The sequence below is a fragment of the Ixodes scapularis genome, unplaced genomic scaffold (assembly GCF_016920785.2).
Source record: "Ixodes scapularis isolate PalLabHiFi unplaced genomic scaffold, ASM1692078v2 PGA_scaffold2__306_contigs__length_199485367, whole genome shotgun sequence".
NCBI classification, from domain to species: Eukaryota; Metazoa; Arthropoda; class Arachnida; order Ixodida; family Ixodidae; genus Ixodes; species Ixodes scapularis.
The window spans coordinates 61,999,907-62,015,972 of record NW_024609857.1 but is presented as its reverse complement, the minus strand read 5'-3'; the positions used below and the strand labels follow the sequence as shown (position 1 = coordinate 62,015,972).

At 45.9% G+C, this 16,066-nt stretch overlaps 1 protein-coding gene across 1 annotated transcript in view; it reads right to left on the bottom strand.

Moving 5' to 3' along the window:
- Nucleotides 1–3,531: 3,531 nt before the first annotated feature.
- The window catches only part of LOC8036703 (nuclear receptor subfamily 2 group E member 1), a 52,901-nt gene continuing 40,366 nt past the window's right edge, over nt 3,532–16,066 (bottom strand). Inside the window, exons 5-9 of the mRNA XM_042291410.1 lie at nt 15,107–15,438; nt 13,083–13,208; nt 7,766–7,862; nt 4,539–4,688; nt 3,532–3,800 (exon numbers count right to left, since the gene is read on the bottom strand). Of these exons, the coding sequence (XP_042147344.1) occupies nt 3,532–3,800; nt 4,539–4,688; nt 7,766–7,862; nt 13,083–13,208; nt 15,107–15,438 (974 nt within the window). The remainder of the gene's footprint in view (nt 3,801–4,538; nt 4,689–7,765; nt 7,863–13,082; nt 13,209–15,106; nt 15,439–16,066) is intronic.

Below are 16,066 nucleotides of genomic sequence, written 5' to 3'. Positions count from 1 at the left end.
GCTTGGAACAAGTTACAGGTACAAGCTCCGGTGGTTCGAAAGGAACGCGTTTCCGTTATCTTTCCATGGTTGAAACATGGCGTTACTTCTCGCTACTTGCACGGATTTAAATTAAATATTATACTTGATAGTTCGTAAATAAAATAATGCAAGCAACTGAAGATATCCACACCGAACTAAATGTCGTGCCGCCACCATTACTTTTTTTTTTTTTCGAGTTTTTTTATTCTTGGCTGTTTCTCAGACACTTCCCCAACCCTTAAAGTCGGAGGTCAAAATAGTCGATTTTAAAAAGTCAAGATGTCTACTGTTTCTAGGTAAAATTGCAGATGTATAGACAAAAAGAAAAGTAACCCAGTTTCTCCTTCCGTTCATTCGAAAATGTAGCGATGTTGCCGTTCCGGTTACTCCGATACAAGACAAAACGGAGGCATTGCTCCAAAATATTACGCGTGTCAAGAACGTCATTCCTTGGAACGTTGTTCCGATCAACACTGCTTCGCTGTACCAGTGCTTACAAGCGTGAAGCAGTGGACAAAGCCCATGACAAGGCTCAAATCTACAAGCCCTCGCTTACGCGTCCGCGACCGATCAGCTTGAGGATGTACTACAGAACTGCTTCAATAGACCCCTTTCGAAAGTCGCGTGCCGATTATTAAAAGGTCGGAATCCCCGCACAATGGCGGAACAACTGACATGGTGGAACGTGCAAGTCATGCCATACGATAGCAAACGTCAGAGCGCGGCCAACGCTAGAAGCCGACGAGCCAATCAAACCGCGTCGAAAGTGCAAGGTCACTGGACTCATCAGCTTTTTCTGTGGGTGTCTTTTTTTCTTCTGCTCCAAGTAAACGCATAAAGTGTGCCGTTACGTTGCGGTTTTGGTCACCTTTGTGCCGGGATCCAACTCAACCGCTGTCAACAGAGCAGGCACGTAGTCCGGATTTTGTAAAGGGGGGGGGGGGGGGGGGAGCGTATGACAAAATGCTGTATGAGGGGGAGGGGGGAGAGGAGGCCCCTTCAAAATGAAAAATTTCGGGGGGGGGGGGGGGGGGGGGGCGGGCCCCATAGCCGCCCCCCCCCCCCCCTCCTGACTATGTGCCTGCAACAGAGGGCAGTATTTCGAAAGGGGTCTAAAGTAACATGCATAAAACATAAACCAGAACACACACAAAAGAACGTAGAATTATTTGTTTTATAGCCCTGTTATCTCAAATAAGATAGCAAGTCTGGAAACACCACGCACCAAAAGATCCAGTAGTAGCCAAGCCAACGTTTCCTTATGTCAGTGCACAAGAAAGCACTGGCCGTGCATTCTGCAAGGGCCCCAAATAAGTACACAAGGAAAATGGCGGAGCTAAATATGATTCATGCGATATAAAGTCACCACAATTAGCTTTTATACCATCAATCAAATTTATTAACACTTTTTACATTCTTTGGAGACAACTTTTCTGAAACCATCACAGATGTTACCCAGCATGAGTGAAAACTGAACCGACAAATTCAGGCAGGTTGCTAAAGCGACGGCAATGCCAGCGGAACGATATATTATATGTTGTGGCCAAATAATTAAATAAAATACAATCATAATAAAAACATCGCTTTGGGAAGCCTTATTACCTGGGCAAAGAAATTGGACGGTTTCATTGTCGCCGGTGCATTGCGTTGCATTCATAATACACACGCTGTGCTCACACTATGTCGTGATGCGTTTCTCATATAAAGCATTTATACTTAGATTCATAAATAAGGGGAAAAAAAACTTTTCGTTTTACGATTTTTCACAGAACTACGCTCAAGAACGTGAAGCTATCACAAAGTTTCTGGCTCCTACTCACTTTTCGGTCGACACTACACCAGCCACGTGGTTTCTGTTTTACAGTTTCGTGGGCATAGCATCGTTACTTAAAGGCCGACGGCCAGACTCGAGATTCTGCAAGGCAGAAGATCCTCCTCACCGTGGGGGAGGAGGAAACAAACGGCGATGAACAGGGTAGAAGGGGGAGAGGAGGAAGCCAGGAAAAAGTGGAAAGCGAGAACTGGTCGTTGGTCTTTAAGGCTGGTTCATACTGTTGCAACCCACCACAACCAAATCCGAAAAAATCCTGTTTTTTAGACTCTGGTGACGGCTTAGGACCGTGCCGCACAGCAGAAATGGCGGTCGCAAGCGGCTTAAAACTCCGTTACGCTGGACTCGATCATAGCCGGTTACAACAGTGAACCAGCCTGTACGGTATAGTTGTAATAGTTGTAAATTCCCCTTTTATAAGGACAATCTTCAAAATAGCTAGCAACTAGATGTTGTTGAAAACAAAAATTTGCAGCTCCTCTCACAATGAAATTATATAAACACTAGCTAGCTTATATATAATAAATAAAAACTGCGATAAACTGGGAGGAGCTCATATCTAAGTTATTATTTCAACTTCACCTAAAAAAAGAAAAAGAAAGTTGCAAAGGTGAGGCGTTTCTACGACATGTTGGGTTCAGTGTAGTATTGATTTTCATATCCGAAACAGTAGCTCGTCCTTATGATAAAAATATTGATACATTTTAAAACAGAAATCAATTTTGAATTTTTAAGCAAAGCTGCTCGCGAGACATGATATGACTGAATTAAAGTTGTCATCCTGGGGAAACTGCCTCCAATAAGCATTAAATTTGCACACTGAGTGATCGCGAAAATTATTATGAAATGCGTGAAAGAATATCTTGCGATAACCTACAGCATATTATACACACACACACACACACACGCTCACGCAAACACACACTGAACGCAATATAAAGTATTTAAATGATGTCTCGATTTGAACTTAGATAATATACTAATTCCACTCTAATAGAATCCTACATACGTTATTGGTCTACTGTACAATTTTATACAATGTTCCACTCGCAGTTTTCGACGGTCAGTGGCTTTGCCGTGGCCGCTTCTGGTGACAACCTTCGCTAGGACGCTTTTTTCTGACACGCTCACTGCGTAGCACCTATCAACGAACTGCTCAGATGAACACGGTAATGTCTTCTTTTCACCAGTTACGTATTCATATTGAATCCTCTGGAACACACGGGAAACAAAAAACTGCCGCAAACAATATAAGGTCAGGTATTAGGCTCGGGGTTGTTTTAGAGGCTTGGATTTCCAGGAACGACAAGTCCGCTGTAAGCTTCTTAGTGAAGATCCCAATGTGTCCAGAAGAAGGGGCGTTCCCTCGAAGATACCCAGGTCTAGTCAAACTACACGCACAATCACACGCAAAAAAAAAAAAAAGACTGATTAATTGAGATCAACGAAGAGAATGTTGGCCTGAATAAAGATGATCACCTTAGCGACGAGGGCAGGTCTTCCACAATGATTCGTAATGGTTCGGTGCTTTGGCAGAGGTAAGGAGGCATCGTCAGTAGTTCGTTAACCGGGTGTCTCAACGAGTGTACTCATGGTCACTCCCTCGTGTGGGTCTCGCGTACGCACTATTCTTCATGAAGCTCATGGCGTGTCTTGTTTTCGTGCTCCGGGTGCCTCGGTCAAAAGTCTCCGGACTTGTACATGTCGCAGAGCAACCTCTCGATGGGGATGGCGCCGATGGTCTTTCTGAAGAAGAGGTCTTCGATGGCCGTCGCCGACACGGTCCTCAGACACGGCAGCGTCAGGAGGAGCTTGCCGAAGCGGAAGGGCTGCGTGGGGTACGCCGTCTGGATGTACTTGGACAACGTCAACTGGGCCTGGTCCTGGAGCGCCGCAGCAGCGTGTATGTCCCGCAGGGTGCGTGTCTCCGACGTCTGTCCTTGAAAGGCTGCAGGAAACAAGGGTAGCACGCGCTTGAACAAAGTATACGTAGATGTGGCGCATACTAATGCGCATTCCAGCACAGTCAGGGGCGCAATTAAAATGTTTCGTCATTGGATCTTGGCAACGCTTGCATCATAGAGTTTCATCTTCTTGCGAATCCCCCCTCCCCCCCCCCCCCCCTCCCCAAACCTGGGCCATAAATCCGCCTTGACTCTACATAAAAAAACAGTATAACTTTTTACTGTCTGGATTATGGAGCTGGAAATCTGTTTCTGAAAACCTGAAATACAGATTGCAGACAATGGAATAATTTTTGAAAACTTGAAATCCAGATTGCAGACAAAGGAATAATTTTTTAAAACCTAAAATACAAATAGTATCTAGATAGATTTCCATTTCTATAATCCAGATACCATAAAATTATTCAGGGTTTTTCGGTAGAGTAGCACAGTTGGGAAATTGGTTATTATCGAAAAGGAAAAAAATCTGAAACTCAAGTCTTCAGCCCTCTGCGGATAAATATTTGTCTAACAAAGGGGGTCACGAGCTAGGCAAATAGATATATAACCGCAGAAAGGGCTGTTGTCAATAAGGGCTCGAATAAAAGTTCCCGTTTTTATTGTCGATTTTGTTTGTACGTGACATGAGCCCACTGAGTAATTCTTTGCCCTATTGAACATTTGGAACTTAAGAAATCCGCGTTACCGGAAGTATACCATGCAATTCGTCGACTAGCACTCACAGGTTTTGAAGAGGAGAATGGCCTTGACGCAGGCGTATTCAGTGGCGTCCACCTGCATCTCCTTGAACCTGGCGATGATCTCCTGGAAGTTGCGGATCTCGGACACCAGCGTCGCCACCCGTTCCGACGTCGACGGTTCGGAGCTCAACCCTGCGAACATGATGCGTCATCGAGTCGTGAATTGCGCTCCCTCTCTTCGATTATTCGGCGGGAACGCGAGAGCGTCAGGTAAGCAGCGTGCTGTATACGGGCCTCGTCTCAAAAGGGAAACAAACAACAAACGCAGCAAGCAAAAACGTCGAGTAGTATAGACCTTTTCACCCTCCGCCGCATGGGCGCTGCCATCTTGGAATCACGTGATGCGGCCGCCATTAGGTTGCTTCAACTTGTTGCTCCGCTCTCCCGTCCGCGCCTTGGCGGATGCGTTCAATTCGTGTTTTTCGTCGCGTTTCACCGCGTCTCTTGCCTTACTCCGTAAAGTGTCGTCCGATACTTCTACTTACCATGCAATTGCATTACATCATTATGCGCGCAACTTCTGTAATTGATTTTTTAACACTTTTTGAATATTTTTTACCGTCGGCGTGCGGGATACGTGTGAATCAGCGTTAGCACTTGCGCACATTGAATACATATGACTTGAAGAGAGCTTCGAGGGTTCAAATACCAATAACTTATGAGAACTGAGGTTTGGCTACTAATAAGGGCGGACCATTTGCAATAGGAAGCCCAATGTTATTATATATATATATATATGAGTGCGCATTGGTGTCAAGGAAGAAAACAAAAACACTCAGCGTAATTAGCCACGTGTTTTTCCTGAAAACATAATGTTTTGTAGTTCCAACAGATCGAAAACAGTTTCTTTTGATTACACCAAGGAACTAGTGGACAAGGCGCGGGAACAAACATTTAGTTTGAATTATTTTTAATGCTAGAAATAATGGTACCTTAACATTGGGCAACTTGTTTGTTCGCAATATCACACCTATATCTGTTTTACGTTCTTAATCGCGTGTGTGATATAAGCATTCGCTTTATCGGTTTACTTATGAATTCTACGGAATTGTATATATTGCTTGGTCCCATATGTCCATAGTCTTTCAGTTGCTTAAGTCATTTCTTGATATAACCTTGCAGTTTCAATTAATTTATTTCAACACAAATATTTGAACTCCCCGCGTAAGAAACTGCCACAGACAACTTGATAGTGCCTATGATTCATAAAATGTGACGCCGAAAAGAATTCTTCTGCATGAAAATCACCCGAGTGTAGCCGGTTGTCGGCTTCGAATAGGGAGTTACTTTCAGTAGATGGCGACGTCAAAATGTGCAAAGCGAATCGTTTCAAATCAGTGAACAGCTTTCTACAAAGGTCCATTGGGTGGCGCCTGGCGTTCGACTTCAGCCAAACTTATCTTTTATCCGAGATAATTTCTTTTGCGATCTTCAATTTTATTCGGCAAATTTTACGGAAGATGACTATCAGACTTTATTTGAAGCCTGGAATTCACTTATCTTACCATTCTCATACCTTGAGAACGTCGTAAGCAAATGTCCATATAACAAAAAGTTTGTTTCATAAGGCCAATATTTTGAAATGCTGTAAATGAGTACTTTAGTTAAGGAAATTTTCTAATCAGCCTAGGCTGGTCTATCAAAATATTTCTCGAACGTTAATTTCTTTAAATAAAACAGGCCGAGACAATATCACTTTTTTTACATTATCTACGTGATTATATTAAACTTTTCTAGTCATTATAAAAGACGTTTCCAGTCTCGAAGTTAGAAAAGGTTGGTGTACGGAAACCAAACATCGAACAGTAAACTCGTCAGTTCATCTGTTCTTGGTGATTCAGCATATTGTTAATCATGTTGTCGACCTGATTTTTCACTAAGCACTCATGCAATATAAGATGATCAGTTCAATATCTGACTTAAGCGCGAGCTATACTTCCGTACCGCTCGGTGCACGCACAGCCAAAACACGGTGGCAGGCAACGAGCGCACGCTGCAGGAGGAGCTTGTCCTGCTCCTTATTTCTTTTTTCCTTCTTGAAATTAGTGTCCGCGGGTACGGCCGTGGACAATGGTGCTCCTCCCTGTGCATCAGCGCAGTTGTTTCACCGCCGAACCTGGCCGAAATTAATGATGGACGGAATCAGACGCATATAGTGTTAGTAAAAAAAGATCGCAATTTAGGCTCGAAACCACTTCGTGGTTTGCAAAGTGGCTCAATACTATTGTTTCATTCGCTGTGTGCTACTAGAAAGAAATTCATATCGCAAAATTAATTGAACGTGGCATGAAACAGCATCACAATCGCGTGTACGTTGAAACCGAAACCGACCAAATTGAAGCAACCTAATGGCGCCGAGTGTGCCAGCGCCCTCTACCCGCCGCTCAGGCAACTACTGAAATGAAAAGGTCTATACACGTTTGCAAGCAGCCGCGTTTCAAACGCTAGTCTGACCCCGTGGACGAAGAAATTGATTGTTGTGGCTTGACAACAAAAAGGAGATTAGAAGATTGATGGAAATTAACATGAATGATGTACAACTAACTAGCACAGCTGGGGACAAGCGGGACAGAGGAAAATCGGGATTCACTCCCGCGTAGCTCCGGTCCAAAGACTCAACCTTATACTCCCAGTGGGCCCAGTGTTGGGTTTTTATAACGCCGACGAGGCTAGGCCAGGGGAAAAGGCGAGAATGATGTTTTTCTAGTTTTCTTCGCCATACTGTCTTGTGATAATTGTACAAAAATGCTGATGGGAAGGAAATTGGCTGAAGCGGGCGAGGAGAGGAATCCTGCTTTTGGTTTCTATACGATACAGTTAGCGCAAGCTATTTCCCGGTATCAAAAAGCCTTTATCATCCATCTTTGTTTTGGGCGCCACTCTTGCCAGCAAGGTGCACGCCTTAGCAAGACTTGACTAAGAATAGTGCATACACCAGCAGCAAGATGGCGTCGCTCAGAGGATACCGGGAAGCGTCTGTACACCAATTCGCGGCTCTGATGTCAAGCCGCTGCGGTAGTGCTGCTTTCGGCACGGCGCATGCGCGGAGGCTTCACGCGAAACATTTACAAACGCTAACTTGTTTGTAAACAACGCTGGGGTGTGGACACCTTGTTAGAACCCCGAGCATCAACGGAACATTAGTGTCAACAATCGATGCTGTGGAAGGTTGCTCGAGGCTGTAAAAGACTGCAGAAATACTGGCTTACCTGCGGCGGCCAGTAGAGGGGCCACCTCGAGGGGCAACATGAACTGCGCCGCTGACAGCACAAACAGCTCTCGCCAGCCTTCTTCCAGAAGCGTGAGCTGCGAAGAGAACGGGCGAACAATCAATTATCACACAGATTCACGCGCACGTCTCGTAAAATTGGAAGGGAATTGCGAGAGAATTTTGTTGACTCATCATAAACTGAATAGTTCTCCTTTCAGTTGCGGCATCAGTTCACCCGAAGAAAGCGGCGCTGTTCACGACTCCGGAGGAGGCGACGCCGCCTAGTGGAAAAGACGTGAAGCAGAGAAGCGGGGAGGTGCGGCCAACACCTTCCCCCCCCCCCCCCCCCCCCCCAAAAAAAAAAAAAAAACGCTCCTAGGCCATCAGCATCAGCATCAGCAACATGTTGCTGATGCTGATGCGGCTGGTGCGACTCGCGCCCTCTATCAGCTAGAAATTTTCTGCCACTCTCTCGGACTGTGAAGACCCGCTCAGCGCGGTTCTCTACCTACGTTTTTGCGGTTTTGCATTCGACGTTTTCTCGCCCTTCTTGAAAGTTTCCACTTAATTTTTTTTTTTATGCGTGCTGCGTACCCTTTTTGGTGTTATCTTCCATTGTGAGAAATAAGGCTGGTAAGTGCCTGCCATTCGAGCTTTTCTGCTCGACCTTCACGGGAAACGAAAGAGGTGAAGGACGTCGAACAACCCTCGACGCGATTTTGCGAACATTGTTCTCCCCCCTCCCAGAGATAATCCGCGTAGAATCCTCAGTCATCTCCTAAAATAGTTTTCCGGGTTAGGTAAGAAACGGGTCTGTCGCGTTCGTTCCTTTGCCTTGGTGCGGTTGTGAAAAAAGGAAGCTCTCCCCAAAACGTGCCCCAAAACGAAGTCATCTCGGATTCCGTCCGATCGTCAAGATGTGACTGTCGTCGGCTGTGACTGTGTTATTTTAGACCTTTTTCAAATAAATTTTTACAGATAACGCTGCATCGTGTGGTACGTACGATATATTGTTCGAATGTTAACACTTCCTCAATTGTAGGTCCGTGGATCCTGTCCATCGGTAAACACGTCATTTGTGAGCGTGAAGAATGCATGTCTTTCGGCCCTCTTCTGTTGCAATTTATTTTTGGCAGCAAAGCGCTTTGTCGTTTCACATGCGGCAAATCCCGCGGCGCCGTCAAAGCTTATCGCAAGAAAAATAAATAACTAGAACTATACATTCCAGTCGCATTCGTTCTGTCGTGCGCGTACCCAACAAAAATAATTCACAGTTTTTTTTGTTGTTTTTTTTTGCTTTTTTGTTTTCTTTAAATGTGGCGCTCGGGAAAATGCATGTACAATGAAACACAAAATATAGCGGAAAAAGACGCGAATTTTGCCGCCAGCAGCAGTATTGAAATCACAGTCCACTCGGTTAGGGTTAGGAGGGACGCCGGTGAGAGTCTAGCCTCAAACTCAGTGACTGGGCCCGAAAACGGTTTGTTGCTTCTGGGGCCGAGTGTTTTTTGGAAAGGTGTATACACCAACTCATGTTTACAAACAAACCGGAGCGCCCCTAGCGGATGCCACCGGCGCCGCGCATGCGCGATGGGGGTGTGGGCAAAAAGCTCGCCGTCGCCCATAAACAAACCATTGAAACGCGATGTTGTCGGCGTCGGTGTGAGTCCCCCTGCTCTTTTTCGCGTTCGAATTGTTGATTCTACGTCTTCCTGGCGATGTCTGACTACTTGAGCGGCGTCAGCGAGATTACCGAGGCTTGTTACACCGCGAAACTTCGCGTGAATAATGTGACATGTGGCGATTCATTCCGCGTGGACGCCGCAATGTATGCTAAAACCTGATTCGCATGATGAGTTTTCGCTCGCAATTTTCAGTAGCGACGCTGCTCGGGCTGCAAAATTGTGAACCGTAGCTGAGATGGTCGACGTCAATACTGAAAATCGGACCAGGTGAATCAGGAATAACAAGTCGGTGACGGCCACTGGTAAGAATGATGAACATCTCCTTGATCTACTGTTTACATCGAGCCTAGATACCAACCTTCATACTTAAGTCTTTTGAGGCCTGCACTTACTTCTTATCGCAAATACCGGGCCAACATTTGGTCCACGGGTCGGTGTCGTCTAAAAGAGCAGACGACAAACAGAAACGTCTGAAAGAGCAGACGACAGTTCGAACGATCAGGCGGCCGTTTGAACTTGAAGACGCACTGAACGTAGTCCGCAGGTGGTCCGTACAACTTCACGGTTTTCCGGCGTTCATGTTCGAACAAAACAAATGAATCTGATGACCACAAGTATCCGTGAATTCAACCCAAAGTGCTTCCCGCCCAAGCAATCGTAGTCCGACGGCGTCTGCAGGTTTTCCCTTTTCACGGAAACGTTCTCGGGCGAACCGAGCACACAAAAACTGATCTTCACACTTTTCTCGACTCTTTTGGTATAGCCCCAGTCACGGTGTCTTGACGAAAAGGCCGTTTTTTGTCTGGTTCCTTTCAAAACAACGTAGGAATACACATCTCATGATGGGGACATTCGCCCACAGCCCCAGACCGGAAGTGCGTCCGACGCGCCACCACCGCGCCGTGACGTAACAGAGACGAGTTAGTGTATATAGCAAAAGGCCTGGCGGCCGAAATGTTCCACGGAGGAAAGGAGATTAAATGCACCCCACTAGAATTGCCGACCAACTTCGAGTCAGTAAACGTTCTTGTTGCAAACCGTCTGCGTCGTCCCCTTTTATGTATTTTTTTCGTTCTTGCGCAATTTCCTATCAACGTGCTTAACTCCAGCACATGACAACCCCTTGCCCCTTTTTATCCTTTTTTTTTTAATTTTGTGACATTTTGAAGTAGGGAAAGCTGCCCTCCCGCAAAAAGGCAAACGTATACCGCAAAATTCCCATTGAACTCACGGTGAAGACAAAGATCTGAGGAGGGCGATCTTTCGGGGGAGGGCATTCGTTTAGAATTTAAAGGTGTACGGACCCTTCCCCTTCCAAAGAGCGCTTCTCCTTTAACAATTAATTGTGTGGGTTCCAACGCACACCCTTGACCCACGTCCACTTAGGAAGTGGGCATGCAAATAAATCAGCCTCAAAGAAAAAAAAAACGATTTTCCTTTTGTTGGGACGAGGCGAACTGAGCAACGGGAGAAAATTTGTTTGGTGGGGACCGATAAAAAAAAAAAAAAAATGGTGTTGACGCTAGCTGTTTTTTTTTTCTTCTTTTTTTTTCTCGTGACGTCAAAAAATGGTGTTCATGTATACTGAGTGGCGCTGCGATGTCATTTCAATCTTGAGACTTTGGAGCAGACAGCAATTGCATTGCAACAGCAATTTTCTCTTGGCGGCGTGCGCGAACTACAGGGGGCGCTTCTCTAGCTATCATCATCATCGTTTGTGACGTCACGGGTAGGACAGACTGGGACAGACCGCACAGATCTTGGATCCCTCGGCTTGTCAGCTCGCTTCATGCGCTGTTTGGGTAAGGCGCGGCAAAGCCTGTTTCCGCATTGTGCTTATTTCGTGAAGTGATATATTTAGTAGAACATTTTACCAAAGTTTGAAACCGTAGCACGCGTAGTACAGATTTGGCGCTGAGGCGTTGAAGTGTTGAGATGGTCGTGTGCTGTTCTCTATACCTCAGTACAAAAAGCTTGATGATAAAAATAGAATATCCAGCGCTTTACCCTACTACCACAACGAATAGGGTGCATTTTTTATTGTGATTCAAACAAAATAAAGCTAAGAAAGGAATGTCTCATCAAATTTATTTATTTATTTACAAGATACTCCAGGCCAGTAATCCGGCCCAAGCAAGATTAAAAATAAAAAAAAGAAATTAAACATAAGAAAGCGAAATTCGAGAACGTCTCGCGCGTGCGAGTGCTGGTCTCTTAATTTTAATTTTATAAACCAGTAAACAAATATTTACTCAAAATACCTGGCTGCAAGAAGCGGTGGCTGTCTTCCGCAGTCGTTTCAATTAAATGCCTTCTTAATCACCCGGTCGACGCGAAACGTTCGAGGCCGCCTCGCGATCTTAGACTTACATGGACATAGTCGGTGGCACTTTAGCGTCCCAAAAAATGAGGTATACGAGCATCTGCTATGAGTTACTGCCATTTGTATGTTTAGTTTTGCGGACCCAAATGGGCGTATAATGGGTGATGCGCCTCCCAGCGAGCGATTTTAAATTTGTAAACAATTCTTAGTAAAAATTGAAAAGATCAAACTAGTCAATCGCCTGAATTTGCCGGGTCATGCACGGAACGAATTTCATATATTTACTGTCCCTTCACAACCACACGTTGTTTAGGGATTTTCCATATTCAGGCGTCCACCGAATATTATTTTTTTTTGTAATATCATTTATGTTTTCAACACAAGTCATAACTCGCCTTTATCACTTCGAAAATAGAAGACATGTGCCCCCCCCCCACACACTTTTACCAGACATGAACACGATACGTCTTATCTTGTGTTAGCGTATGCTCTTAGGGCTTCTCCTTACAGAGCGGCGCAATAAAAACCACCTGAAATGTAATATTTATATATATATACATGCTTCTATATATATATATATATATGACATCTTCAAGTTGTGGGGGAGCCGAGGCGTTCGCATATAAGTAAAAAAGCCACCAAAGTCACGCTTGAAGGAGGAGGGTCCCCCTCCGAAACGTCCGATTAAGCTATCCAAGTTTGTTTGAACCTCGGTGGTTTTTTAAATTTTTATATATATATATATATATATATATTTATATTTACACACATATATATATATATATATATATATATATATATATATATATATATATATATATATATTTATATATTTACACACTGCGGTGCTAGTTTGTCTGTTTTTGCGCACTTTGTGCATTTGCTTACCCGCTAAATGCTTCCACGTGCTTTTTGTTTACCCCCGACCTCAACCAATGAGGACGAGGGTTTGGCTGCCTGGTCACTGAGCATTCCCCGCGCGTTGTCCTCTGATTGGCGTTGCCCTCCCTTCGTTCACATGCGCGAAAGACTCATATTGGAACACTTGCTCGCCGTATAGTTGATTAGAGCTCAAGAAACGCAGGCTGTGGATTACTATGATCATGCTTCTTGCTCCATTAAAAAGAAAGAAAAAAAAAAAAGCTTTCCTTTACGAGGATTATTCGCCCCCTCTCTGTCAACACACCGTGCGAGCGAAACCGAAACCTCGCGGCCGGCCGAGCTGCCTTCCGCGAAGCGCGTCGAGCAATCGACCGGTTTCTGGGCGGTTGCCAGGGTGCGGAAAGTCAAGACGGAACCCCGCCCACCTGGTCTCTCATTGGCAGGGCCGTGAGGGCGGTGACGGTCTTCATCCACTTGACGTTCATGAAGAGCAGCCGGGCCGCCGATTCGCAGATGGTCTCCGGGTAGGCCGCCAGGACCTCGTGCGGGTACTGCGCATGCGCGGACAGACAGTATCGCTTAGCTGGCTGTCGTCAAAGGACAGATTTCACGCAGCACTATTGCGAAAGAACTGGGCCGGGCCCCTCGACTCTCAGTCTTTCCCGACCCGGGCCCGGCCCGGCTCAAAGTGCCTCGATTAAAGCACTTCACGGCCATGGCCCTTCACGACACTATGTGTGCGCGTGCTACCTACGTGGTCATGCTTTTAATTTTTATAGTGCATAGAAGCTTGGCATTGCAGGTGCTTGCACCTGCAGAGAAAGTTGAACTATCCTCACTCTGGGTTGTGAAAAAATTCCACCAGGCGGTGATACCCAAACTTTTCAACGCGAATACCTTTTAAAAATCTCCCCGTTAAATCTAGCGAGGAGGTTGAGTTGACATGTAGGTCATGTGGCGTCAATTTCTCCGCCAAGTTTAATGGCGAAACCCAATTGGTGTATAAATTACGTGACCTCAATTTCCCCGCTGCATGTAGCGGGGAAACTGAATTCGTAAAAATGTCACAGGATGTCAGGTCACGTGACGTAAACTTCCCCGTTGAATTTAGCGGGAAAATACATGGACAGGCGGACGGGTTTTGTTAAAAATCATTTTGTTTTACCGGCCTCTAACTTAAAACAAAAGGTGCGTGCACAAGATGCTAACGTTACCGTGCGAAACGTCTCCTAAAATAGAACTATGTGCCTAGGCACGTGACCGTTGTTTCAGCCAGAAGGGTTAAGCATGTTAAACCAGATTATTGAGTGAAAATAAAAGGAGATGTATAGTGTTCTGTGTACTTTCTCCTTAGATATGCTAAACCCGAAGCAGGTATGGGGCCCGAGGACAATGCTCGCTAGCTACCCGGCCGGGACCGGGCCGGGCCCGCGGGCTGGGACGAACAGGGCCAGGGCTTTCGGTTTGGCAAGGTCGGAGCTCTAACAACAACACTGCTGTTCTCCTAGGTTGCGTGAAACGGTTTTTTATGCAGATTTATGGACGAAATAGACCTTGCAGTTTGCTATACCACGAGTCACGACCGATGGCATTCGTAAGTCAACACTCGTGGAAAGAAAATGAAAACTGAATCATGTTGCGTAGAAAAAAGACAGATGCCAACCGTAACAATGAACAACTGAATGTGAACTGCAACTTTTTTATTTTTTGCAAATTATAATTTTTTTTTTTTTTTTTTTTTTTTTTTTTTTTTTTTTACGTTTAGAGATATTGCTGCGTGCGGCGAAGTTCACACGGCGATATTTGACTCGGAAATGTACCCCGCAGAAAATAGGAGCTGAAAGCCCGATTCGACCTTTTTCTCCATCTGTGGTACCCAGAAGCTTTATATACAATTTGTGAAATACTCCGAGATGATGGGACATCAACTTCGCATTCCATTCCTGTAAATTTTTGAGACAGAAACACACACACACACACACACAGACACACACACACACACACACAGAAAAGACTATTTTAGCTCACATTTTCCACGATAATACACAAGCCTGAGGACAGTTAAAGGGCTTAAGAGAATCGCAAAAGTCGGGCATCTGTGAAGGATGGGCAGTCGATTTCTGTTTAGAAACATCGGCGCATGGGCCACCTCGAATAGGTGACGACCGCAAGTGTTGCCCATAATAGGCACCCCAGGTTTCAATTCAGCGGTCAACTCCCACCAAAGCTGCCATAATTCCATATATCGGAAGCAAAGCGGACAGAAGAAATACATTTTAAATAATCAACCACAACTTCAGTCGGGAGGAAACACCGTCCACCGACCATGGACAAAGTTATCTTTCCTGCGAGTTATTTGTAGAGCAAACATATTGCATGAGTTTCATGGCCAGTGGCGTCGGAACAAGGGGGGAGTGAACGAGAGCGCGAAAAGAATAAGAGCTGTCACCTTAGGCGTCGGGTGGCAGAGTCCCACCGCTGTGGCTGCGGCCGCCGACGTCAGTGCGGGGGGCCTGAGCGAGGACTGGTAGAGCGCGGCCGCACACGCGCCGTCGGGCCCCATGAAGGCCGGGTGCAGGGCGAAGGGCATCGGGTGGCCGTGGGGACTGCCCAGGGCCCCCGGCGGAGAAGGGCCCGGGGCCCCGGAGGGCGGGCCGCAGACCTGGGACGAGGCCGCGGAGTGCGCCATACGTAGTCCCGCCGCCGACGTCGCCTCCTTCAGGTAGAGCGCCACCTGGCGCCGTAGGGTCGAGTTGCGGGGCCCCCGCTCGTGCTGCACGGCTGGAAGGCAGCGAGGGCCTTGGGCTGTTATCGAGGGGGCCTCACAGGGGGAGCCACCGAGCGAAACGCCCGACAGAAAACAGCTCGCTGATATATCGTGATTGGGTACGCTCGAAAATACGCGGATGAATGACTTGATCGCACGAAACAAAGGTTACGAAGACACTGATTTTGTCTTTTTGGTGGCTTGATAACATTTCTTTTGTTCGATCAAGTATTAGCCCCGAGAAGTTCGCATGGCGCCCCCTTACGGCGAACCGGGGTGATGTCACGGCGAGGAGAGAATTTTTCCCCGACTCGCCCCGGTCGCCCTGTGCAGGTTGTGGCGACGCTAGCTGTCGGCGCGCTCGTTTCTATTTAACTTTTTTTTTTTAACTTGTTTCTCCTAGGAAGTGTATATTTTTATATGTGCCTTTATTGAGGTATGGCCTGTAGCTGCAGGCGAAACATCAACCAACATCTTAAAGAAACAATGACGACGATTTTATTTAATTTTTTAAATGGTGTTTTAATGCTTTCTGGAAACATAGCATGCCGCCCAATTTTTTGTAGACATTTATGACGCGTATTTATGTGCCTACGAAAGAAGTAAAGAAACCGAAACTGAACCATCTCCAGTATCGTTTCT